The sequence below is a fragment of the Phocoena phocoena genome, chromosome 3 (assembly GCF_963924675.1).
Source record: "Phocoena phocoena chromosome 3, mPhoPho1.1, whole genome shotgun sequence".
NCBI lineage: Eukaryota > Metazoa > Chordata > Mammalia > Artiodactyla > Phocoenidae > Phocoena > Phocoena phocoena.
The window spans coordinates 64,340,797-64,368,715 of record NC_089221.1 but is presented as its reverse complement, the minus strand read 5'-3'; the positions used below and the strand labels follow the sequence as shown (position 1 = coordinate 64,368,715).

Below are 27,919 nucleotides of genomic sequence, written 5' to 3'. Positions count from 1 at the left end.
GTGACGTGCTAGCTTGGAAGTGTTTTCTGCTGCTATCATGGTTCGTCCGCTAAACTGCATTGTCGCTGTGTCCCAGAACATGGGCATCGGCAAGAACGGGGACCTGCCCTGGCCCCCGCTCAGGTACCTGCTGGGCAGGAGGTGGGTCGATTGTGTTGGATCGGAGCTTAATCGGGACACCTGGGCCGGGCCGGGTCGACGCTGCGAAAAGAAGGGGTCGGACTCGTGACCTGAGTTGGCGGGAGGTAGGCTTAGACTTCCTTCCGCGTCAGGAGCCTGGCGGCTAGTTACTTATTTCCGTCCCGCTCCAGCTGCCCCGCTAGGCTTTTTCCCCCCGCGTCCTACCCCAGTCCTGGAGGTCCCCCAGCGCACAGTTTGTCGGGTGCGTTAGAGCTGAAGCCCACGGGATCCCATTCTGAGTAACTCCATGTGTTTCTCTAACTTGTAGGAATGAATACAGGTATTTCCAAAGAATGACCACAACCTCTTCAGTAGAAGGTAATGTGGGATTTTTAAGTGATTCAAATTTGCGAAGGGTCTTGCTTAAGGAAGCTTACCAGTGCGAATTTTACTTAAATTAAAAGTTTTTCATGTTAGTCTGGGACCTTTTGTCCTAACATAAATGAGGATGCAGTTCCCAAGATTCATTAAACATTTTTTTTTGGAAAAAATTTCTTTGAAATTTTATGTGAGCGCGCGTACAACTCAGGTATTGGTCAAAATTGGAAGCTAGGTAGAGGCTTCTGTGGAGGTTAGCACTGGCAAAGGAAACCAGAACAGGCCTTTGAAATAGCTGCTGGAAGAGATGATAGTGCCTAAATGGCAATGGAGAGGACAGAAGTCCAAAAAGCGGTTACAAGATACTCAATTTGGAGATTAGAAAGTTAAAGGTGATGCAGGAAGGCATCAAAGATGAACTCTCAGATTTTCAGTTTGAGAGTCTGGGTGACATGGGAAATAAAGGAGTGGGGAATAGCGTGCAGCTGTAATGATGATGATTTTAAAGTGCTTGTTGTATATCCGGGACAATTTCAGCACGGGGAACTAGATGAATTGAGCCACTGGAGAGAAGAGGATAACCAAGGATAAGAATGTGGGCATGAGGGAGAAAAAACCTAAGAGACATGTGTGTTTATTCATTAGAGGAGGAATAGCAGAGTAAACAGGGAAACTAAATCAGAAAGGAGCAGATGCAGCATAACTATAACAGGACAGATAAAAGGTACTTCAATTTGGCCCTTGAGTCACTAGTTGGAGACATGATGGCAAAAGCTTGAAGCTAAAAAATTGACATGAACCACTCTCAAGAATCCTAAGTATGGCCTGCTAATTGGAAGAGCATCCCATGCCTGACCTGTTTGCTGGTTTTCAGTAAATATAGTATTACTTGGATAAATGAATGAAAGGGTACCAAGGACGTCTTGGCTTTTTTTTTTTTTTAAACGCCTCCCTATGTCCTTCAGTTATCATCTCTACCTTAGTTGTTAGGTCAGGTCTGTGCCATATTCCTCATCAGAATTCCTCACCTGTTAGCTCCATTATCTTTAATAGTTGATATCTCCTTATTGAACACGTAAAGCTCTTTGAAAATATAGTGCATATTGTATAAGGGTACTCTGGATTACAGGGGGTTTTTTGTTTGTTCTTGGAGGAAAAAATTTTTTTCCAACATTTGGAGGTAATATTTGGTAAGAGTAGTGAAGCAAAACCTGAAAAATGCTTAGTCTTACAACTTGCAGTTTGTAAATTTAGTGTTTTTGTTTAAATAAAATCAAACGATGTTTCTTTAAGAAAACAGATACAGGGACTTCTCTGGTGGCACAGTGGTTAAGAATCCGCCTGCCAATGCAGGGGACAGGGGTTCGATCCCTGGTCCGGGAAGATCCCACATGCCACGGAGCAACTAAGCTCGTGCGCCACAACTACTGAGCCTGCGCTGTAGAGCCTGTGAAGCACAACTACTGAATCCCGCAAGCCACAACTACTGAAGCCCATGCTCCTGGAGCCCGTGCTCCACAACAAGAGAAGCCACCGCAATGAGAAGCCTGTGCACTGCAACGAAGAGTAGCCCCTACTCACTGCGACTAGAGAAAGCCCACGCACAGCAACGAATACCCAACGCAGCCAAAAATAAATAAATTAAATAAATAATTTTTTTAAAAAGTAATAAAACAAAACTACATTGAAAAAAGAAAACATACATGCACTCCTTTTGATAGTCTATCAGAACATATCAAGAATCATAGAAATGAGTATGTTCCTTTGATCCAGATACCTGACTCCCAAGGGTTTTTTCTCCTAAGTAATTAAACAAAAATGGAAGCTTTACATGTGTATAGTTTTTATAGAAGCGTTATACTTGAACTAGATGCACAGAGGCACAATTGATAAAGTTTTAAGCTAATTGCATGGAATATTAAGCAGCTGTCTTTAAAAAAAATGACTAATTTAAATGTATAAAGTATGCAGATATGAATAATACTGTTATATCAGTTATTACAGTACATATTAGATGCTGAGTATTGTAAGTCTTCAATTGCCACAACAACTCTACAAGTAGGAACTACCATTATCTCCGTTTTATAGATAAGGAAAATAAGACACAGGAGATAAACATGACTCGCCTAGTAGATGACAGAATACATTCAATTTGAGCGCTTCAACCCAGAATCTTTGCTCTTAACTACTATAATATACATGACTACAGTTGATGAAAAGTATATATTGGTTATAAGTTGGCTAAAGCCAAAGGAAATAACAGTTACTAGACTTCGATAATGGATGACAAATGGTAAATTTTGATAAAGCTGTTTTAAATTTTAATTTTTTAAAGCAGATCCACTAGGTGTCCCTATGACGATCTATGTGTATATGTATGAATATATAAAAATATATATGTATACTCCCAAAATATATTTATCTTTTGCGTGTGATTTTACAGGTAAACAGAATTTGGTGATTATGGGTAGGAAAACCTGGTTCTCCATTCCAGAGAAGAATCGACCATTAAAGGACAGAATTAATATAGTTCTCAGTAGAGAACTCAAGTAAGTACTGTACCATAAATTCACCACAAGAAAATCATGTTCCGTTTCTTATGGTAGAGGTCAGTATAGGACAAAATAAAATAGTATGAATGTAACTATGGATGAAGCTACTTAATATCATAAAGGTGATTACAGAAAATAAGCAGTTATTTATGCCGTATGACAGTAACTTATTCTGTTACTCAAGTGACTGATTTCATCACCTTGACAAATTACATTAAATCTAACTATGGTAATAATAGATTTGCACGTTTCCTTGAACCATTATTCAGTAGACTTAAATATCAGTTATATAATGTAATTTAATAAGCTTTTCTAGTTTCATGTAAAATCAAAATACATATATTATGGAACTTGACAAACTTAAGTGGTTATCCCGTCTCTGTACCTAGCCCTAAATGCAATAAGATGTAAATTTTAGGATGGGCTAAAAGCTGGTCCTAGTCTTGTGCCCTGTTATTTCTAGTTTACCACAACAGCCAAATAATATTTTGTGCTTTTGTTCTTTACCCAGCATCTGAAGGTTAAAATTTTCAAAGTTTTGAAATGGAAGCATTTCCTAGGAATTCTAGGGAGTGTCTCTAGTTGGCCTGGGGGAGGAATATTCCTGTTTACCAATTTAACGTTAGGTAACATAGTTCTGGATGCCTGGAAATGCCCTGGGGACTTGGCAGGGTGAGGAGGGGGAAGCAGTTTAGGTAAAAGCATTAAGACTCTTCATCAAGTCAACTCCAGTGCTTTTTACCTTCACCAAGGCTTCCATGGCATTTACTCTACATGTAGTGCAAACTGATTGCTATTTTGTTTCTTTTTGTTATTTTTTACATTGGTCCCAGCCCACTAAAATAACTTCTGGAACCCCAAGGGGTTTTGCAGGAGTTTACTGTGCGGGGGGGAAAGGGGAACCTGAATTATACCATAAGGGAAGGTTTAGGTCTGGCATGGTAATTGTTCTCTCTTAAACTAATAATATAATCACACAAAAAAATGCAGCATCCTGGGGCACTGCTTGCTTAATAACGGTGGTCATAGTATTCCTTTCCCATGTGTATTATTAGGGTTCACCCAGAGCAGCAGAACCAGTAGAAGATAGATAGATAGATAAAAGAATTTTACTGCAAGGAATTCCACAGTTGTGGGGCTGGGTAGGCAAGTCCAGATATCTGTAGGGCAGGCCATCAGGAAGGGCAGGGAGGAACTCTGCAGGAGGGGCTGAAGCTGCTGCCCGCTGGTGAAATTTCTTCTTCAAGGAAGCCTCAGATCTGTTCTTAAGGCCTTTCAACCCCTTGAATTAGGTCCACCCAGATAAAAGTCATTTAATTATCAACTTTAATCACATCTGCAAAATACCTTCACAGCAACACCTAGATTAGTGTCTAAATAACAGTACTATAGCCTAGGCAAGTGAACACCTGAAGACTATGCAACCACGGAAGGAAAAACACTACACAGCTGTAGCCTAAGGGGACTCAGGCTTATATAGATTTTCTCCTAAATCCCTCCTAGAATGGTATAGGTTAAAAACCTGGAAGAAAGTATACCAGAATATTTCACTGATTGCCTTTGGGTGGTGGGGAATATGTTGATGTGCATCTTGCCATCTGCCCCGATCTTCATGCTGTTCTCTTTCTCCTGGTTGCTAGGATATTCTGATTATATCTTTACTTCATAGAATCCAAATTCACAGACCGTATTGCCATTCCCAGAGACTCTTTAATAACATACTCTTGAATACTACTCAAGTTTATTTATGGCCAGCTTGAGCTAAAACAAACATAAAGAAATCTCAGTGGGGTAGATGTTCAGTTGGGCCGGCATATCTCCTCAAATGATGAGTCTTATTTCTTCTTTATGACCCCCCTATGGTGTACGTAATTGGAGTCAGTTGTTTCTTATGTATTTATATGTCACATTTGTTGGTGCATTTCACTTTTTTTTTAAGGCAGAGACAAAATTTTAAACCTTTATGTAACATTTGTTGGTGCATTTCACTTTTTTTTTTTTAAGGCATAGAGAAAATTTAAAATCTTTATCACCAAGCACACCAAGGAAATAGGGATACCAGTTAGAGAAAAAATTTAGAGTTATTTTTTGTCCTTCCTTCTGCTTCCCTACTTGCTGGTCAGTTCCACACATACCCTGAGCACCTGCTATGTGCCAGGCACTGCTAGGTCCTAAATAAAAGGGGGGAGATTTATACATGTAAATCTCTTGCTCATGCAAGCTTTTAGAGATATTCAATTTTTCACCACCACCCCACAATGTAAAAAGAAACTGAATCCTCAAAGTAATCCAAAAATTTGCTGCCAGATACTAGTCATTTTGCATAACTGTTCCCTTAATAAGGTATAGGAAAAATGCCTTTCTAAAGCTTTCTAGACAATCAAGTTGTGGCTTTAAAAGAAATATTATGCAGCCACATTTGGAAAACAGGCATTTTCTCAAAATGTTAAACATAGAATCATCATATGACCCAGCAATTCCACTCTTTGGTGTATAACCAAGAGAAATGAAAACATGATTACATAAAAACTTGTACACAAATGTTCATAGATCCCAAATGTCCATCAGCTGATAAATGGATAAACAAAATGTGCTATATCCATGCAATGCAATATTATTCCACAATAAAAGGAATGAAGTACTGATATATGCTACAACATGAATAAGCTTTAAAGTCTTTGGAACCAAAAATCAAATAAAGAAGTTTTACTGCAATGCTGCAGCTTTGGCAGCATCTTTAGAAAATCCAAAATTGCCTGCATGATATAAGATGTTGTAAACTGTCTTCAGTCCGTGAAGTTGTCTAACATTTCATAGCAGAATAATTTTTTACAGTCGTGCTATCATATTCTCCACAGTGATTAAAACTTTCTTCTCTTCATAAAGCTTCAGTTCTCTCCCCACCACTCACATACTTGGTGTAGCAAAGACTTAGCAACCTGGCTTCTAATACCTGTTCTGGCACCTATTAACTTTGAGCCTTGCTGAACCTCAACTTTCTTATCTACTGAATGGAATTAATGACAACTTCTTAGGGTGATTTTGAGGGTTAATTAATATTTTATATGTTAACTTTCTGGCACACAGAAGGTACCCTACAGATATCAGGTCCTACTCCCCCAGTCCTTGCTATTTTACCAAAATTACAAAATTTTGTAGCTTATTGAAAATATTAATATTAATGAGATCACAATGGACAGGCTCATGATCTTATTTTCACCTTAACGTATCACTTTGTTCTTCCTTCCCTCAATCTTGAGACAGAAAAATCCCCTGCTTTTAAAATCAATTCCTTCCCCCGCCTCCACTGTTTTATTCTAGACTCCATTTTGTTTCTGTCCTCAGGACCTTGCTCTGTTATACTGTCCTTTAGTATTTTAAACCTCACCACAGATTACTTTTCTTCTCTCAGTTTTCCTGGAGCTTTCTTGTGTTAAATAACCTTAATGTAAGCCTCAATAATATTTATAGTGGCCTGTCACTTCTGTGTTTTGCTCATGCTTTTACCTCCTTCAAGACTCAGCTAAGGGATCAGACTCCAAAGAGAATTCTTCCTGTCACCCCAGCCAGATGATGCACAACCTCTGTGCCCATCTAGCATCCTCCATACATCCCCAGTGCATGTCCTTTTCACTTTTATGGGCACTGCTGAGCTCTTTCTCTGCCTGCCATCACAATCTTTTTGGTACAGGAAGTGCTTTTTTTTTTTAAATCTCTATTTCAAGCACCTGGCATATCTCCTAGCAAAGTAGGGGTTCCAGAATTTTCATGGAATAAATGGTCTGTAGTCAGTTTATAAAAATAGAATCATCCCACATAACAACACTTTGTAACCTGCCTTTTCCCCACTCAATATGTTAAAAGATTAATTTCTATAAATATTTTTAGTGGCCGCATAGTATTCAATTATGAGGATGAAGCATATTTGAATCAATTTTTAATAGTTAGAAATCACATTTTTAAAGACTGAGTATTAAAGGTCTTAAAGTGAACATACTTCTGAATTCTGGTTAAGATGTGATTCTAGCCTAGGGTTTTTGTTTTTAACTGTTTTCCCAACAGTCCTCAGGGAAATTGGGGCAGAATTCTATCTGCCATCCTCTTTCATCAGGCACAATGGAAAGGATAATGTTTATATAATACCCCAGAGTAATCAAATGAGGCAGCTCAAGGCCAGAAAACACTGGTCTGAGGGCTCTGCCTAAACTAGGCCACACCATCTGAGCCTGAGGGAACCAGAATCTAACACCTTTTGTAGCCCATGACCACCAGTTGAAAGCCTATTGTCTAAATAAGAAGTGCCCCTCAGGCCCCAAAGTCAGGCTGCTGGAACTCAAATCCTAGGACCACCACTTCCTAGCTGTGTGACTATTGGCAACCTAATCCCTCAACCTCAACATCCTCATCTGTAAAAAGGGATAATAGTACCTACATTGGACTGCTGGCAACATTAAATGGTATGATGAGTATAAAGCACTGCCTGACCCACTACTTGTCAGAGCAAGTAGGCACTCAATAAATGTTAGATATTTTCTTTGTAATACAGCTATCCATCAGGTAAAAAGCAGCCTCCCTTGAATAGGGCTTTTAAGGAAAGGGATGGAAGTATCACTGGAGTGCCTGCTATGTGCATTATCTCTTGATCTTCATGCCAACCCTCAGGGAATTCAAGATTCTGGGTAACAAGCAAAATATCAAGCATGGCCACACACTTCTTGATGTAGAGTGTGTGTGCTACCACATACCAACTGTCCTTTGTGAGGGAATCCAATCTGGATCAGATTGAGATAATTATAGAAAGAAAATTTAGCAATGAAATAAGTAACAATATTGAGTGCTTGCCATATGGTATTTATTGTGTTAGTTTCTAGGATTTGTGCTGTGAAGAGGCTGATGAACCATTGGCTCAAATTTTTGCTAATTTTCTGCCCATCTAGGGTCAAGTGTTTCTTGTGAAACATTTCTATACCACTAAGTAGCAATACTGTGCTAAAGCATTTACTCAATGTCTTTGTTTTATCTAAAATCGGAAACAAATCCTTAATCTGTTCTTTGTTTTCCTTTTTAGACTCACTGCAAAAGGGCAAAGAAGTAGTCTTTACCTTAATCCCTTGAATCATTCTCAAGCCATTGTTCCACAGTCTTCACAAAAAGATTGTCCCCTTTCTTTGAAGTCCACACCAACCACGTATACCACCTTCTAAATCATTTTGCGTAATCCACCTACTTCTAGAATACCTCTTCCTGTTTTCCTTGTCTGTCAGTTCCTAAATCACTGATTTACATCCTACCTTAACTCCTGTCAGCAGTCCTGATTTAAACATCCTCAGTTACTAAAACCATCTTGACTCTTTCAAAGTCATTGTAAACTTGGTTTATTAACTAGACTGTCTTCTCCCCCCAACTCCAAATCTGTTTCTTCTAAATTCAGTTCTCCCCTCGAATGGCCTGGTCCATCCTAGTCACTGCAACTGCCCTGATACCTTTGGGGATCCCTTGGCACCTTTAGCTTCACCCTAGTCTCCGTGACTTCTTTCAGCTTTGAATCAAAATACATTCTTTGTGCTATCTTAACTCCTTGAGAGATGACAAAGAGCGAAGTAAGTCAAATAGATATCAAGAAGGTGAGAAAGGAGGCAGCAAAGAGAATGAGTAGTCCCCATTAGCTCTTAGTTAATCATTGTTAGAACTACTAGTTCAAAGGCAATTACATTATTTTTTCAAAGCATCAGTCTAAGAACTTGACATTGAATTGTAATTTCTGTTGTGTCTAATTACTCTGAAAGCCAATTCTGCATGTTTCTTCATTTATAAAGGGAATTGCAAACTCTCACCAAAATAACATTTTTGGAGGTTGGGAGAGACTGAGCTAGTCAATATAAACAATAAATTAATTGACTTTTCCCCTTTGGGATTTTTAATTACAAAAGTAATAACATGCTCATTTTTTGATAATTCATTTATTTCTATATTGTTTGAAACATGAGAATCCTTTCCCCACACCCCAAAGGTAACCACTTATTAACAGTTTGAATATCATTCCAAACTACAGTCACTCAAACATATCACTCTTTTTCCAACATTTTATCTGAAGACTGTCAAGCCTATAGAAAGAATCTTACAGTAAACACCTGTATACCCACAACATAGATTCTACCACATAGATTATTTTATACTATGCTTGTTTTATCATCCATCCAACCATCCATCAGTCTTGTTATTTTTATGCTTTTCCAAGTAAACTGCAGACATTAGTATATTTTCCCCTAAATAATTCATTATATATCTCATTAACTAGTTTAATATTACTTTACTGTTTTTTTTCTTTTGAAATAAATATTATGTACAATGAAATGTACAAGTCTTACATGTACATTTGCTATATTTTAACAAATATATGCACCTATGTAACCCCATATCAAAGATATAGGACATTACTGTCACTCCCAGAAAGCTGCCTCAAGCCCCTTCCCAGTGAATCTTTACCCCATCCCTCCGGAAATAACTACTGTTGTGATTTTTTTCCCACCACAAATATCATGCAGTATCACAAGTGGTTCTGTTTTTGATTCATTGTAGACCATACATACACAAATGTGGGTTGCATTATTGGCCATGGGCCATACTGAAGTTAAATGCTTTTTATTGAAAGGTTTCATATTTATGATGATTTTAATTTTATAATTACTGCCTCCTAGTCAGATTATTTGACTAGTATGAATGGGGTTTATAGAAATTATGTGTAATTCTTTCTTGTAATCTCAGGGAACCTCCACAGGGAGCTCATTTTCTTGCCAAAAGTCTGGATGGTGCCTTAAAACTTATTGAGCAACCAGAATTAACAAATACAGTGGACATGGTCTGGATAGTGGGAGGCAGTTCTGTTTATAAGGTAAGTAACGTTATCTGGGACTATAAGGAAATAGTCTACCCTCTTTCTTTCAGCTTCCCTGCCATCTCAACTTTAAAAAATTAAGCCATGAGCAAAGGAAGCACGTTATTTCTCCTGGAAGTTAGACATATTGCCAATTTGCACTATTCATTTTTTGATACTGTCATACAAACTAAATGAAAATTTTAAAGTAAGTTTTTAGGTCTGTACCAGTCTATTTTCAATTCAAAATAGTTGATGTTTCCAATTTTTAAAACATTCTAAATCCTTCCTGAGAATTGTACTTGCACTGCATTGTCTTCTCCTCCCTGGATGTACCTAAGTACACTAAGCTATCGTCTTTTCCTCAAGGATAAATATTATGTCCCTTGCTGAGGAGAGGCTGTGGCTCTCCGTTGAGATACACTGACTAGATGTATGTGAACGTGTTCAAAGCACAAGACTTTCCCTCAACAATTTTCATATAAAGTGAGGGTAGGGGGAAAGTGTTACATGATTTCGTATCATAAGAGAAGACACTGTGTTAAATAGAAAATATTCCTTTTTCTTGATACCAGATGACTTCCAGCTTTAAAAATTTTTGAGGATAATAAATAGAATTTTATAACTCTTTTATAACACTGAGGAAAGATGACATTTATGGAGAGGAAAAATCAGCCCCTACCCTTTGTGGCTTGTCATAATATATGAACACAAATTATTTTAGAAAGAAGTATACCAGGATCCTAGGTGGCATTATAAAAACTCTGTTTCTTGGGTTCCTGTTTCTACAATCTTTAACATTCTCCATTTGTAATAGGGGGGAAATGGACATTTTCCTTTGATCTTTTCAGCCAAGAATGAATTTCTAAGAAAATAAGTTGTTTATTTTGCTCAGTGCCGATCACATTTTGAATGATTCAATACCATAGTCACTTGAAAATGTATTCTTTAAACAATATAAGTACTTAAATACATTTATATAATTTGATGTATCTGTACTTATATAAATAATAAAGAAGTAGAATCTGTAGGTTTTTGCATTATCCGCCTCACACCACATTGACTTACAGAACATTCAGGACTACCAGCCTGTTTTTGTAAATAAGGTTTCAATGGAACACAACCATGCCCATTGGTTTAGTGTTGTTTATGGCTGCTTTTGCCTACAAAGGTAAGAAACCATATGGCCCACAAAGCCTAAAATGTTTACCATCTGACCCTGTACAGAAAAGGTGGACCAGGATTATTTGGCCTGAGGCAAACCAGCAATGGAGCCTACAGGCCCTTTGGTGGGCCTAATGGTGGACTCTTGGAGGGCTCACACCAACGAGTACTTCCCAGAACTTCTGCTGCCAGTGTCCTTGTCCCCGTGGTGAGCCCCAGCCACCCCCCGCCTCTGCAGGAGCATTCCAACAGTAGTAGCCGTGTGGCTGACAGTCTTGGTGCTCCGGCCGGGAGTCAGGCCAGAGCCTCTGAGGTGGGAGAGCCGAGACTGATATTGGTCTACCAGAGACCTCCCGGCCCCATGTAATATCAAATGGCAATAGCTCTCCCAGAGATCTCCATCTCAACACTAAGACTCAGCTCAACTCAACGACCAACAGGCTACAGTGCAGGACACCCTATGCCAAAAAACTAGCAAGACAGGAACACGACACCACCCATTAGCAGAGAGGCTGCCTAAAATCATAATAAGTTCACAGACACAGCAAAACACACCACTGGACGTGGTCGTGCCCACTAGAAAGACAAGATCCAGCCTCGTCCACCAGAACACAGGCACCAGTCCCATCCACCAGGAAGCCTCCACAACCCACTGAACCAGACTTACCCACTGGGGGCAGACACCAAAAACAATGGGAACTATAAGCCTGCAGCCTGCGAAAAGGAGACCGCAAACACAGTAAGTTAAGCAAAATGAGAAGACAGAGAAACACACAGCAGATGAAGGAGCAAGGTAAAAACCCACCAGACCAAACAAACGAAGAGGAAATAGGTAGTCTACCTGAAAAAGAATTCAGAGTAATGACAGTAAAGATGATCCAAAATCTTGGAAATAGAATGGAAAAAATACAAGAAACATTTAACAAGGACCTAGAAGAATTAAAGAGCAAACAAATAATGATGAACAACACAATAATTGAAATTTAAAATTCTCTAGAAGGAATCAATAGCAGAATAACTGAGGCAGAAGAACAGATGAGTGACCTGGAAGATAAAATAGTGGAAATAACTACTGCAGAGCAGAATAAAGAAAAAAGAGTGAAAAGAACTGACAGTCTCACAGACCTCTGGGACAAAATTAAATGCACCAACATTCAAATTATAGGGGTCCCAGAAGAAAAAGAGAAAAAGAAAGCATCTGAGAAAATATCTGAAGAGATTATAGCTGAAAACTTCCCTAACATGGGAAAGGAAATAGTCAATCAAGTCCAGGAAGTGCAGAGAGTCCCATACAGGATAAATCCAAGGAGAAACACGCCAAGACATATATTAATCAAACTATCAAAAATTAAATAAAAAGGGCTTCCCTGGTGGCGCAGTGGTTGAGAGTCCGCCTGCCGATGCAGGGGACATGGGTTCGTGACCTGGTCCGGGAAGATCCAACATGCCACGGAGTGGCTGGGCCCGTGAGGCATGGCCTCTGAGCCTGTGCGTCCGGGGCCTGTGCTCCACAACAGGAGAGGCCACAACAGTGGGAGGCCCACGTGCAGCAAAAACAAAAAAAAAAATTAAATACAAAGAAAAAATATTAAAAGCAGCAAGGGAAAAGCAACAAATAACATACAAGGGAATCCCCATAAAGTTAACAGCTGATCTTTCAGCAGAAGCTGCAAGCCAGAAGGGACTGGCAGGACATATTTAAAGTGATGAAAGGGAAAAACCTACAACCAAGATTACTCTACCCAGCAACGATCTCATTCAGATTCAATGGAGAAATTAAAACCTTTACAGACAAGCAAAAGTTAAGAGAATTCAGCACCACCAAACCAGCTTTACAACAAATGCTAAAGGAACTTCTCTAGGCAGGAAACACGAGAGAAGGAAAAGACCTACGAAAACAAACCCGAAACAGTTAAGTAAATGGTAATAGGAATATACATATCAACAACTACCTTAAATGTAAATGGATTAAATGCTCCAACCAAAAGACAGACTGGCTGAATAGAAACAAAAACAAGACCTGTATATATGCTGTCTACAAGAGACCCACTTCAGACCTAGGGACACATAGAGAATGATAGCGAGGGGATGGAAAAAGATATTCCATGCAAATGGAAATCAAAAGAAAACTGGAGTAGCAATTCTTATATCAGATAAAATAGACTTTAAAATAAAGACTATTAAAGAGACAAGGACACTACATAATGATCAAGGGATCAATCAATGAAGAAGTTATAACAATTGTAAATATTTATGCACCCAACATAGGAACACCTCAATACATAAGGCAAATGCTAACAGGCATAAAAGGGGAAATCAACACAATACAGTAACAGTAGGGGACTTTAACACCCCACTTTCACCAATGGACAGATCATCCAAAATGAAAATAAATAAGGAAATACATATGCTAACACACATATATGGAATCTAAAAAAGAAAAAACAGAAAACAGTTCTTAAGAACCATAGGGCAGGACAGGAATAAAGACACAGATGTAGAGAATGGACTTGAGGACACGGGGAGGGGGAAGGGTAAGCTGGGACGAAGTGAGAGAGTGGCATGGACATATATACACTACCAAATGTAAAATAGATAGCTAGTGGGAAGCAGCCGAATAGCACAGGGAGATCAGCTGGGTGCATTGTGTCCACCTAGAGCAGTGGGATAGGGAGGGTGAGAGGAAGATGCAAGAAGGAGGAGATATGGGGGTATATATATATGTATAGCTGATTCACTTTGTTATACAGCAGAAACTAACACAGCATTGGAAAGCAATTATACTCCTATAAAGATGTTAAAAAAAGAAAAAGAAAAGTTGGGCCATATATCATTAACTTTGATACAGATCTTCAAATGCTGCTGTGATTAGTCCCTTCAATTTTTCTAATTTTTGGTACAGTAAGAATTGGTAGAATACTGATTTGATTGGGGCAAGAGAATAAATGATTTAATGTAAGCCATAGGATTGAAAATAAAAAGTAAAATTTGTTCTATGCCCTTTGTATGGAATTTTAAGGATTACACACAGTTGAATTTATATGTATATGTGTTTTTGTTTTGTTTCAAAAGCTATTTCAAAATCAAGAGTTATTGCTTTCTTAGAGTTGCAGTTGGGACTCCTGACTTTGTATTCGAATTTTAAGATATTTGTTCCAGGGCAGTTTTTTTTCTGTATAAACTATCAATAGTACTATAGGCAGTAATAGAGAAGTCATTAACAATATAATGCCAAATGCAGTCATTAGCAACAAGAGACAGAATAAATTACCTACTAGCATTGTAACTATCTGCTGAGAAACTGAGGCATTAAATTTTATGTATATGTACTAAGCATGCCCTTGGGATTTTCATTAGTCAAGGTCTCATGAAATTACTATCCTATCCATATATACATATGTAAATTTTTTCTGTGGAGGGTAACTAGATAATTTGGGGTTTTTAATTCTTAAACAACAACCAAAGATAAAAGACAAAATTGAATGCTTAAAATGAGAAAAAAGATTTCATGTAAGCATACTAGAGCCCAGAGTATGTTTGAACTCACCCTTGTAATTATTGATAAATGATTAGGGCCATTGCCAACTAGGTCATACTTTGCAGGGTCCCAAACTAAAGAATAGGATAATTAAATAGCATGCTTTGGAGGTAACAAGATATGTAGCATGTCTCTAATACCTAGTACAAACTTCAGTATGTAATTAAAGCAAAAATATTAGAGTTTCTATAACTTTTGACACAGATAAATAAGGAAATTGATGCCTTTTGTTTTATTTCAAAGGAAGCCATGAACAAGCCAGGCCATCTTAGACTATTTGTGACAAGGATCATGCAGGAATTTGAAAGTGACACATTTTTTCCAGAAATTGATTTGGAAAAATATAAACTTATCCCAGAGTAAGTAAAATGTTATTCATTGGTCTGAAGCACCTTTGGCTTTCCTGCTTAAGAATTATAGAAAAGAGAATGTCTCTTCAGATTGAATTCGAAGTAGCAATGTGTTTTATAGACAAAAACTATAGGAATTTTTGGATATGTTTTAATGTTGAAGACTTGGGAATGTTCAGGTTTCAATGACTTCACTGAAATCTAGAGAATAGGCATTAGTTCATTCTGTAAGATCAGTGCTTATTTAGCATCAGACTTTGTCTTAGGCATTGGGGATACAGTGTTTACCAAGACAGATGATGTCACTATTCTCCAGGAGATTACATGGTTTATAGTAGAGGAGGAGGGTGGCAAATAATAGATAAACATCCAAAGAGTTGCTGTGTGGTAAATTGAAATACTGTGATGTGGTAGATACTGTGTAGTCTGAGAAGTCCTCTCTGAAGAGTGATGTCTACACCAGATCTAAATGGCAAGAAGCCAGCCACACAAAGGGCTGAAACTGCAAGTCAGACGGGAGTGGCATTCCGGGAGAGAGCATTCCGGAAACCAGAAGTAGCTAGCGCAGAGAACTGAGGGCAGAAAGAAGCCTGGTGTGTTCCCTGAACCTGAAAGCCATGGTGGGCATTGTGAGCGAGGAGGAGACCAAGAGGGATCAGACCCAGGGCAGGTTTAGAGGGTTCTGAATAGAGAGTGATACTCTTCTGTTTATGGGCAGTGGGCTGGAGGGGGCAAGAGTGAAGCAGGGAGACCAGTTACAGTAGTTCAGGTGAAAGATGAAGGAACTAACTTAGTGGTGGAGGTGGAAGAAGATGTTACACTTGCTTTACTCTGTAATTTACTTTGATTTTAGCATGAAACTGTCTGCTTTTGAAAACATTTTAGTTTAAAAGCACTTTTCAACTGTTGGCTATGCAGAGTAGAAGATTAATTATATCAACACTTTTAGACTAGCACTTAACACATTCTTTCAAACACTCTCAGTTGAAAACAGTCATTCTTTGAGTGCAAGTTTGATTTTGGAAATACCTCCTAAAAGCAGCATTCAGAGCCAAGTCTGAATAAATGAATGGCCAAGCTTTAGAATAAAGTATATTACTTTACAGAGTAATATAGGTAATGGTCTCAAATCAAATGAAGTTGGTGACTGATTTTCTTGGGCTCTTAACTAGGTCTAAGGAAAACTGGAAATTCTAAGAACTCTAAAAAGTTTCTAAACGGCTAAAGTACAAGCTTTTGCTTATAGTCTCCAAAGGTGACTATTTAGAAAAATCACATTGATTTCATATATATATATATTTTTTTAATCAGCTGTGTTTCTTTGTCCCACCTTATTTTCTCTTATACTGCTTAGATGGCTGATTCTCACATTATGTGGATATTGATCTCTGCTATCCCTCATTTCTTTCCTTTCTTTTTGCTACTAACAAAAAGAATAGATTACCGTGTGATTCAGCTTCATATTAAATACCTTTGTAAACCCTGTCACTCTCGATTAGACCTCTTCCAAAGCTATGACCCTTCAAGATCCTTGATAACTTAAAACAAATACAATTCTGGCTCTTTGACTCTTAGAAAAGAAAATGTTAACATCTCCTGAGAAATGATTCACACATCTCAATATTCACCCATTCGAAGTATATAATTCAATGGTTTTAGTATATTCAGAGTTGTGCAGCCATCACCACAATCTTAAGTTCAGAACATTTTCACCATCCAAAAAGAACCCCTGTACACATTAGCAGTCGCTCTCCATTCCCTTCCCCTGCTGGCTCTAGGAACCACTAAATCTATTTTCTATCTCTATAGATAGGCCTATTCTGGATATTTCATGTTAACAGAATCATATAATATGAAGTCCTTCTTGGAATTGGCTTCTTTCATGGAATTGGCTTCTTTCACTTAGCATACTGTTTTCAAGGTCATCCATGTTGTAATATGTATCAGTACTTCACGCCAAAAAGAATTCCATTGTATAGATTTACTACACTTTATTTATCCAGTCACCAATTAGTAGACATTTGATTTATTTCCACTTTTTGGTTAATGTAATGCTGTTTTGAACATTCATGTACAAGTTTTTGTGGGGGTGTATATTTTCATTCCTCTTGGGTATAATCTGGGAGAAGAATAACATTTTGAGGAACTGCTGAACTTTTGATAATGTGACTGTACCATTTTACAGTCCCACCAGCAACATACGAAGGTTCCAGTTTCTCTATATCCTTGCCAACACTTGTTATTGTCTGCCTTTGTGGTTATAGCTATCCCAGTAGGGATGAGGTGGTATCTCATTGTAGTTTTGATTTGCATTTCCCTAATGACTAATGATGTTGAACATCTTTTCAGGTGCTTATTTGAGATTTATATACTGTATCTTCTTCGGGAAAATATCAATTCACATCCTTTGCCCATTTTTAAAATTTGGTTATTTATCTTTCTATTACTGAGTTTTAAGAGTTCTTTGAATATTCTGGATACAAGTCCTTTATCAGATATATGAGTTGAAAATATTTTCTCCTATTATCTGAATTGTCTTTTCACTTTCCTAATTGACTTTCGCTTTTCCTAATCGACTTTCGCTTTTCCTAATCATTTGCAGCACAAAGGTTTTTAATTTTTATGTAGTCCAATTTTTCTATTTTTTTTCTTTCGTCAATTGTCCTTTTGGTTTCATACCTAAGAAACCATTAGCTAATCCAGGCTCACAGAGATTTTTTCCTGTGTTTTCTTCTAAGAGTTTTATAGTTTTAACTCTTAATTTAAGTCTATGATCTGTTTGAGTTAATTTATGTATGCTATAAGGAAGAGGTCCAAGTTCATTCTTTGGTAAGTAGCACACCAGTTGTCCTAGCACTGTTTGTTGAAAAGACTGTTCTTTTCCCCGACTGAATTGTCTTAGCACCTCTGTGGAAAATCTGTTGACCATAAATGTGAGGGTTTATTTCTGGACACTCGGTTCTATTCCACTGATCTACATGTGTATCTTTATGCCAGAACCACACTGTCTTGATTACTGCAGCCGTGTAATAACTTTTGCGATCAGGAAGTACTAGTCTTCCAACTTTGTTGTTCTTTGTTGTTTTGACTACTCTATGTTCTTTGCATTTCCACATGAATTTTATGATCAGCTTGTCAATTTCTGCCAAAAAGCAAGCTAGGATTTTGATAGAGATTGCCCTGTATCTGTAGGTTACTTTGGAGAGTATTGCCATCACATCAGTATTATGAACATTTGATGTCTTTTCAACTTATTTAGATCTTCCTTAATTTCTTTCAGCAATGTTTTGTAGCTTTCAGTGTACAAACCTTGTGCTTCATTGTTAAATTTATTCTTAAATATTTTGTTCTTTTTGATACTATTGTAAATCAAATTGTTTCTTAATTTTATTTTCAGATTGTTCATTGCTAATATATAGAAATACAATTGATTTTTGTTTATGAGCTTGTATCCTGCAACCTCACTGAACTCATTTATTCTGATTGTAAATGGATTCCTTCAGATTTTCTAGATACCGAATATATCATTTGCAAATAGAGATAGTTTTACTTCTTCCTTTCTAATCTGGATGTTGTTTATTTCTTTTTCTTGCCTAATTGTCCTGGCTAGAACCTCCAGTATGATGTTCAATAGAAATGGCAAGAGCAGACATCCTTGTCTTGTTCCTGATCTTAGAGATACAATGTTAGCTGTGGGTCTTTCATACATGCCCTTTATCACACTGAGGAAGATCTCTTCTATTTCTAATTCATTGAGTGTTTTTATCGTGAAGGAGTATTGGGTTTTGTCAAATACTTTTTTTTGAGTCTCTTGAGATAATCATGTGGTTTTTGTCATTAATAAGACAAAATATATAATTAATACTTAATATGCTATCAATAAGGTATATTATATCAGTTGATTTTTCTGTTAAACCCATCTGGCATTTTTGAGATAAATCCTACTTGGTAGTAATGTATAATCCTTTTTATATGTTGCTGAATTCCATTTGCTAATATTTTGTTGAGGATTTTTACATTTATATTCATAAGGATATTGGTATATTGGTCCGTAGGTTTTTTTTTGGTAACGTCTTCATCTAGTTTTGCTATCAGGATAGTGCTAGCCTCACAGAATGAGTTGGGAAGTGTTCTCTCCTCTTCTACATTTTCGAAGAGTTTGTGAAGGACTGGTGTTAATTCTTCTTTAAATGTCTGAGAAGTTTTTAATGGTGAATAGACTGAGATAGGAAATTGCTATCCAAAGCCAAAATTCAAAGAAATTGCTCCAAAATGGACATTCTAAACAAGGCTATGGAAGAAAATAAAAAGTCCTTTCTTCCACTGCAGCACGTCGTAGTCATCTGTACTTTCAAGCCTGTAGCAACGTAGTAACAGCCTCTTTAACATGGGGTGGAGGGAATCCCCTAAGGGATAAGGGAGATATGAAGTAGTATAAATCTTTCATGAAATAGAGAAAAAGGAAACCTCTGAAGCAAAGAGAATATGCTTTGTCCCTGGACGTCTGTAACACTGCTCAATTCTGGAGCTTTCTTTCCAAATCTCTCTACATTGGGCAACTTAGAATTGCTCCCTACTGTCCAGAAATGAGTTCTGATCACTCTTTACTCCCCTTCATTCTTTCCCCACAGCTACCCACTTTGTTTAGACTTCCATTATCCCTATCCTAGGCCTCTTGTGGTTACATAGGCTTCAGTTCAAACACAGTATCTTTTATTAACACCAAACTTCCTGGTAATAAAAGCACCCGTATAATGAAATAAAAATGAAAGAGGACTACTGTGAAGCAAGAAGAGAATAAATTAAAATGTAGATGAAGCCACAAGTGGTAGAAGTCTAAAAGCAGAATATTAACGAAGTAAGATGGTATTACTTGGTGTCTCCCTTTTTTTCCCAGTGGGTCATTGTCAATACAATCGTTTTTTTTGACAGCACCATGCCAGCCTGTCCATTAAGGCTCTGCCCTTATTCATCTTGCCTGGAAGAAGTCTTTCTATCTCAGACTATTTCACACCAGGATCCAACCAAACCATCAGAGCAAAATATTTTATAGCAGCAGTTTTCCCACTTAATGAGCCCCAAACAGACTTCTCCTTCTAGTTAACAACCTTGCATGTGACCATGTAGTCAAATAGGATTAAAGACCAGAAGAGGCCTTTGAGGCAGTAATTGGCTCCAGAGCTGGGACAGATGCCCCTCACCAGTAGACACTTGAAGTAGGATTTAGGTGGCTTGACGTTTCCTCTTCCGTTCCCATTATTTCTTGACTGTCCAACAGGATCCTGGCATATTTGTCCGTATTATTTGTAGATTCCTCTCCTCCTGGGCCTGTGCTTCCTGTACAGTCATCATTTTTAGTTATGATTTGGTTCTTATAGATACCTGTTCCAGGAACTCTGTTTACCTCTATTTTAGACCTTCCATCAAATCATCTCTGCATTATTCTCATGCTCCTTTGTCAGTTCAGATCTTATGATTATTTGATTCATTTGCTTCTTTAATGCTTGAAGGTTCTAGAAAAGACCATCTATCTGGGTGGTTCATAATAAATAGGTGGTATTTCCAAATCCTGTTAGACTTAAACTTGGAGTTCAAAGGTTGCTGTTAGACAGTTTGTTCTTCAGAAAAGTTTGGAATTATGATTATGAGGTAGTTATCATTATTAAAACAGACTGAATATGTGAATATTGTGGAAAGTAAAATTAATCTTAAGCAGAATTAAATTTTCATTTCACAGAGAAAATAAACATTATTACCATGACTAGTGACCATATCTAGCCCATAGCATAGTTATTTCTAAATCATTATTATTCATGGTTTTAGAAATAGCTTTGATTTGATACTTTGCTTTTATCTTGTTAGCTGACAATCTTGATACTCTTGAGAATTTTAAACACACACACAAATGTAAATGTTGCTTTTGGTGACTCATCTAAGAAAGTAAAATTGTGGTTTAAAGTTGGCCTAGTAAAATCATTTCTTTAAACAAAGAAAAAACTATATTGCTACTAAAACAGTAGAACAGAAACAGCTTAAGAAATGGTTAGTAAATACAAACATACCTTCTTCCTCTGAAATATATTCTCCTTTTTTTCTTACATATTATTATGCTATTGTTATTTCATGTTTCTAATTATATATTTTTTCAAAATGGCATAATCTCTAATTGGTCAACAAAAGGTTAATTCCTATTATTACTCAGCATTCTGTTGGGTATCATAAGAGACTTAAATTTGTTTTCTATGTTATCTCTGCCTACGATGAGGTTAGAAAATAGTTGGGACAAAACAAACTAATATCATTAATGGGTAACATTTGTAGAGCACTTAATATATCAGGCACAGTGCTAAATTCTCTATAAGGATGAAGACTTTTTATTGATAGCTAAGTGTCACACAGCAGAACCAGGTTCAAACACAAGCCTGACTAAAGCAAGTCTTCCTGACCCCTCACCTCCAGCACAGTGGATACAGCCAGCACAAGCCTACAGAAGTGTACCAAGATTAGGGTTGTGGACAAGAGTGGTCAGAACAGCCTTCAGTGGAAGACCCGGGTTTGGGGTTTTTTTTGTTGGTGGGGGGGGCAGTGGTGTTCAGTGAAAAATAATTTTTTTGTTGTCATAAGAACACAGCATGAGATCTACTCTCAACAAATGCTTAAGTGTACAATACACTATTTTAAACTGCAGGCCCAGCGTTACACAGAAGATCTCCAGAACTTGCTCATCTTGCTGAAACGTTATATACCCTTTGAACAGCTACTCCCTGTTTCCTCCTTCCCTCAACCCCTGTGAACTACCCTTCTACTCTCTGTTTCTATGAATTTGACCATTGTAGATTTCTCATATAAGTAGAATCATGCAATATTTGTCCTTCTGTGACTGACTTATTCCACTTAGCATGATGTCCTCCAGGTTCATCCATGTTGCTGCTATGGCAGGACTTCCTTGTTTTTTGAAGGCTGAATAATATTCCATTGTATGTATACATATTTTCTTTATATATTCATCTGTCACTGTAGTTTCCATATCTTGCCTATTGTGGATAACGCTGCAGTAAACATGGAAGTGCAAATATCACTACAAAAGATAAGTGTTGGCAAGGATGTGGAGAAATTGGCACTCTTGTACATTGTTGGTAGGAATGTAAAATGATGCAGCCACTATGAAAAATAGTATGATGTTTCTTCAAAATACTAACAATAGAACTACCATGTGATCCATCAATCCCACTTCTAAGTATATACCCAAAGGAGGGCCTGGGTTTTGACTTAGAAGCTGAAGGAAACACACACCTAAGTGAGTGTTAGGAGTAGAAAAGATCAGATAAACAGTGATTCTAGTAAAGGATATGAAATAAGCCACACAGTGGGGAATTAGAGCAATGTGGTGTCCACTGATTAAACAAATCAAGAATCCCCATGCACCACACACAACTTCAGTTCCACTCTAACAGCTAAAGGTTGTGTTTTATTTTTTCTTTGCTCACACAAGAGATTTGATACCAAATGTAAGACTTGCAAAAAGTTCTTAAGAAATTTCATATTAGCTGGGTGACAAGAGTGGAAACATAAAAGAGAAACTCCTAACAGTGGTTAGTTTGGGGGAGAAAAACTAGGAGTTAGAAGGAAAGGAAGAATTATACTTTTTATTTTCTAACTTTCTGTAGTTTGAAATTTTTCTTACTATTTGCATGTGTAGTGTATTTGCATAATATTTAATTATACATCTTTTTCTTTTACAGATATCCAGGTGTTCCTTCTGATGTCCAGGAGGAGAAAGGCATTAAGTACAAATTTGAAGTATATGAAAAGAACAATTAATGTGAAAGTGTTTTCTGATCTATTTCAAGCCTCCTCCTCCCCCAGCAAAATTATGTATTTTTTGTTGTAAAGACTTTTGTTGACATTAGATCTATGGATAATTATTTCTAAGCCAAGTACTTTTATTCCCCATTAATCTTAACTAGACTGTATCAGATACCATCTGTGAAACATATCTTGCTGTAACTTCCTGAATGCCCATCAAGAGTCAAGAACAGGTAACCAGCACCTGCCTAGGGTAGAATATCTACCAAGACAGCCCAAAGTAGGAGAGTGCCCTCGTAGCATGAGCTGAAACCAGAGCCTATATATAGCACTAGGAGCTAGGCAGATGGGTCCAAAAGTCAGAAATGGATTATAAACAGAAGAGCTAGCATTCAGTTATTTAAATTAGATCAAAAGAGGGACTGTGAATTACTTTATATCACACTTCTGAAAAAAATTCCCTTCACTCAGACCAGGAGTCAATAAGTTGAAAAGTCCAGGATATTCCACAGGGATAGTAAAGAGGCAGGTACGAGACTACCTTTTCAGTGGTTAAAGGAGAAGGTTTGAGACCTTAAAAAACTTTGTTCCTGATCTTCAGTGAGAGTGCATGGGATGTTACAATGATAGAACAAGAATTGGCTGCTCTTTACGAAAAAGAATAATCTAATATCAAACATAATATCTAAAGTTAAAAATTCAAAGAGGTAATAAATTGAGAATGAATATTGCTAGAAACCAAAATTAGTAAGTTAGAAACTAAACTTCGCAGAATTAAAAAATGAAAATTAAAACATGTTTTACCCATCACGTTAGCAAAGATTTAGATTAAGTATCCAAAAAAAATAGCATTTTCTGCCTTATAAATTGGTACAAACATTTTAGAGTGTAAGTTAGCAATATCAATTAAAATTCAAAATATTCTGGGTTTGGACCCAGAACTTCCACTTCTAGAAATTAATCCTGAACAAAGGTATGGACCCAAGAGTATTTGTTGCAACTTTTTTTTTCAAACTTAGAAACAGCCCAAATGTTGATTAATAAGAAATAACTAACCAATATGTCTATAAAGTGTAACATCTGCAGCAGTTAAAAAGAATGAAATACTGACAGGAAAATGCCAAAAATTGCTAAATAAAAGAAGCAAATTGTGTATAATACTCAAAATGTTTAATAAATGTTCATGTGTGGGAAAAAGCGTGCTGCAAACTGTTGACAGTATCAAAGTTGGGAATGTTATTTTCTGCGTTAGGTATGTCTGTTGTGATTAGATTTTTTGTAGCATTATGTACTTATTTTCATGAAAAATTACTTAAAATGATAAATTGAGCCCTTTATGCTTAGCAGTAAAATTAGGTTACAGAACATCAGGAATAAAAAGAAATGTCCGAAAATCTTCCATAGAGGGAAAAAAACAGATCACACAGAAGAATAGGAATCAATACGGACTAAGACTTACAAACCACAAGAAGACAGTGGTGCTCTCTGCAAGGAACATAACCAGAAAACTATTAGTATCCAGAATTTATAGATATCAGATACTGATAAGAAAAAGAAACAAGCCATTTAGAGAAGAGGAAACTCAAGGGGCCAAAAATATAAAAAGTTGTACCTTCCCACTAGTAATTGGGGAAATGCAAATTAAAACTACAGCAAAACTATAGCTTCCCTGGTGGTGCAGTGGTTAAGAATCTGCTTGGGGCTCCCCTGGTGGTGCAGTGGTTGAGAGTCCACCTGCCAATGCAGGGGACACAGGTTTGTGCCCTGGTCCAGGAAGATCCCACATGACGCAGAGCAGGTAGGCCTGTGAGCCATGGCCGCTGAGCCTGTGTGTCCGGAGCCTGTGCTCCACAACGGGAGAGGCCACAACAGTGAGAGGCCCGCGTACCACAAAAAAAAAAAAAAAAAGAATCTGCTTGCCAATGCAGGGGACATGGGTTCAAGCCCTGGTCCAGGAATATCCCACATGCTGCAGAGCAACTAAGCCCATGCGCCACAACTACTGAAGGCTGCATGCCTAGAGCCTGTGCTCCACAATGAGAAGCCCATGCACCACAACGAAGAGTAGCTCCCGCTCGCCACAACTAGAGAAAGCCCATGTGCAGCAACGAATACCCAGTGTAGCCAAAAACAGATATAATAAATAAATTTTTTAAAAATAAATGAAACTACAGCAAGGTACCATCCATACACATCAGATGTGACATTCTCTCCAATACTTAACATTGTCAGACTGTTAAAATGTTGGCAATATTTATTAAGGATGAAGATGCACATACCCTTTGACCCAGCAGTTCCACTCAATACCAAGAGAAAACCTCCTACATAAATCTTGAGAAGTTTGTAGAAGAATGTTGCGGCCTTGTTTGTAACTGAAAAACAAAACAACCTGCAAGTCCAGTGACAAGAAAATGAGTACGTTACTGTCTTATATTGGGTCTCCCCCAGAGCAGATCCTGAGACTAGAATTTGAATGAAGCAGTTTATTTGATAGATGACACCAGAAAGCACCAATTGGTATGTGGAAAAGTAAAATCGGGAAGGTAAGAAGGCCAGTTCAAGGTCAGTGAGCAGATTCCCATTGGGTAACAAACTCAATAGTGCTGCAATATCTGGGAAATGGAGGGGAGGAAATCCGGAGTATTTATCCCTAACTCGTTGATTTGGGGCTGCTCCCAGGTTTGTCAGCTCTCTGACCTGTGTATTGAACACACTCCAGCTGCTAGAGTCCCAGGTGTTTGCAATAAAAGGCTGCTGGCATGCGTAGGAACAGCGAATGCTAAACACTTAAAGCAATTCCATATGTTTAAGATTGTGTATGTAAGATTTTCATACTTTTTAATATAGTAAAAAGTATAAAGCCACACATAGTTAGTTTGAAATATTTTACAATTTTAATATATACAGAATCAGGAAAATCAATTAGAAGTTCAGGAGAGGAATGATGGTAATTCAGACTAGAGGATTGGGCATAGTAAAAATATTTGATTTAGGATAGATTTAAAAGTTGGAATTAGGGACTTCCCTGGTGACACAGTGGTTAAGAATCCACCTGCCAATGCAGGGGACATGGGTTCGATCCCTGGTCCAGGAAGATCCCACATGCTACGGAGCAGCTAAGCCCATGTGCCACAACTACTGAGTCCGCACCCTAGATCCTGCGTGCCACAACTACTGAGCCCATGCACAGCAACTACTAAAGCCCATGCACTCCAGGGTCCATGTGCCACAACTGAACACGTGTCTTGCAACTACTGAAGCCCACGTGCCTAGAGCCCATGCTCTGCCACAAGAGAAGCCACCACAATGAGAAGCCCGTGCACTGCAACAGAGTATCCTCTGCTCGTCACAACTAGAGAAAGCCTGCACACAGCAACAAAGACCAAATGCAGCCAAAAATAAGTAAAATTAAATTTTTTTAAAAGTTGGAGGTAACGGGATTTTCTGGTGGAGTTTGATTTTGGCTTTGGACCCACTGAATTTGAGATACCTTTAAGGAAAGAAGGAAGGAAAGAAAGAGAGGGAATAAAAAAAAACAAATAATAGAACAATGCCTTCAAAATTGAGAGATTTTCAACTGATAAATCTATACTCAGCCAAATAATCAGGGGTGATGCACACCTGAACAGTTGATCTGATAAATGAGTGGCTACTAAGTCCTAACAGGCAGGACAAAGGGATGATTCATGTCCTGGGAGGGACAAAGTGGGCCACCGTGTGAGAGTTCGTCACACTACTCAGAATGGTGTGAGGTTTAAAACTTTAATTATTTCTGGAATTTTCCATTTAATATTTCGGACTGTGGTTGACCTTGGGTAACTAAAACTGCAGAAAGAGAAACCTTGGATAAGGGGGTGCTGCTGTACATTGACATTTCTGTTAAACCTCTTTATCCTAGGGACCAAAAAAAGAGCAAATCACGTTGTTGTGTGCTATTTCAAATAACTGCAATCAATAGTGAAAGTAAATAAATGTGAAATGTGTTTATTGGAAGACAAATTTTAGGTGTCCTCTACCTCCTTGCCCCAGGGCCATAGGACACACAGAACACAAACACTTGAAGGAATAAAGGGTTAATCTGCAAGGAGACATGGTGATACTGGACTCAGGAAAAACTGTAGAGAGCAGAGATTTTCTACTCCATCTACCAGCCAGAATCATTTGGGAAAGGGACCCTGAATGAGACTGCCCCTTTTTCAGCCTCTGGTCACAGCCCCCTTCAAAAGGCCAAAGTTTGCCCACAGGTTGGTTTTGCACTGCCAGTCCTCTCCGAGAGGTGAATTAGCATAACTTAAACCTGGCATTTCCCACCCCCACCAACAGCATTTTATTATGAACTCTTTCAAGCACACAGAAAAGTTGGGAGAATTTACCCATCACCTGGATTCTATCATTGTTAACACTTTGCTGTCTCTGCTTTATCACATTTTTTGCCAAACATCCATCTATACATCTTATATTTTGATGCATCTCAAAAGTAAATTGTAGGTATCAGTATGCTTCATTCATAGATTCTTCAGCTTGTATATCATTAACTAACTATATTTCAATATTTGTTACTCTATTCTGGCAAAATTTACATAGCAAAATGCAGATCTTACGTGGAGCAATCTACAAGTTTTAACAAAAGCATGACTGTGTGACACAAACCTCTGTCCATCACCCCAGAAAATTCCCTCATATCCCTTCCTAGTGAATCCCCACCCACCAGAGGCAACCACTATTCTGGGCTTTTTTTCTCATAGATTAGTTCTTCCTGTTCCTGAACTTCATAGTATGTACTCTTTTGGTCTGGCTTATTTCACTCAGCAAAATTTATTTGAGATTCACCCACGTTGTTGCGTGTATCACTGGTTTGTTCCTTTTCATTACTGAATAGTCTTCCATTGTATGGCTGTACCACAGTTTGTTCATTCTCCTGTTGATGGACATGAGGGCTTTTTTTGGGGGGGGCGCTGTGTTGGGTCTTCGTTGCTGTGTGCGGGCTTTCTCCAGTCGTGGCGGGCGGGGTTGCTCTTCATTGCAGTGCATGGGCTTCTCATTGTGGTGGCTTCTCTTGTTGTGGAGCACAGGCTCTAGGCGGGCAGGCTTCAGTAGTTGTGGCACACGGGCTCTAGAATGCAGGCTCAGTAATTGT

General features: G+C 38.0%; 1 protein-coding gene across 1 annotated transcript; it reads left to right on the top strand.

The window, feature by feature from the left end:
* The first annotated feature begins 37 nt into the window (after nt 1–37).
* DHFR (dihydrofolate reductase) lies at nt 38–22,797 on the top strand. Its single transcript, XM_065874250.1, has 6 exons — nt 38–123; nt 449–498; nt 2,942–3,047; nt 9,816–9,942; nt 14,870–14,985; nt 22,719–22,797. Exons 1-6 carry the CDS (start codon nt 38–40, stop codon nt 22,795–22,797), a joined length of 564 nt encoding a protein of 187 aa, XP_065730322.1.
* Nucleotides 22,798–27,919: the final 5,122 nt, after the last annotated feature.

Bases quoted from the DNA above. Each gene is read 5' to 3' on its own strand.
- DHFR (XM_065874250.1), top strand. From the start codon at position 38: ATGGTTCGTCCGCTAAACTGCATTGTCGCTGTGTCCCAGAACATGGGC. The intron at 3,048-9,815 runs GTAAGTACTGTA...TTGTAATCTCAG, and splicing joins GTTCTCAGTAGAGAACTCAA to GGAACCTCCACAGGGAGCTC. The intron at 14,986-22,718 runs GTAAGTAAAATG...TTTCTTTTACAG, and splicing joins AAATATAAACTTATCCCAGA to ATATCCAGGTGTTCCTTCTG.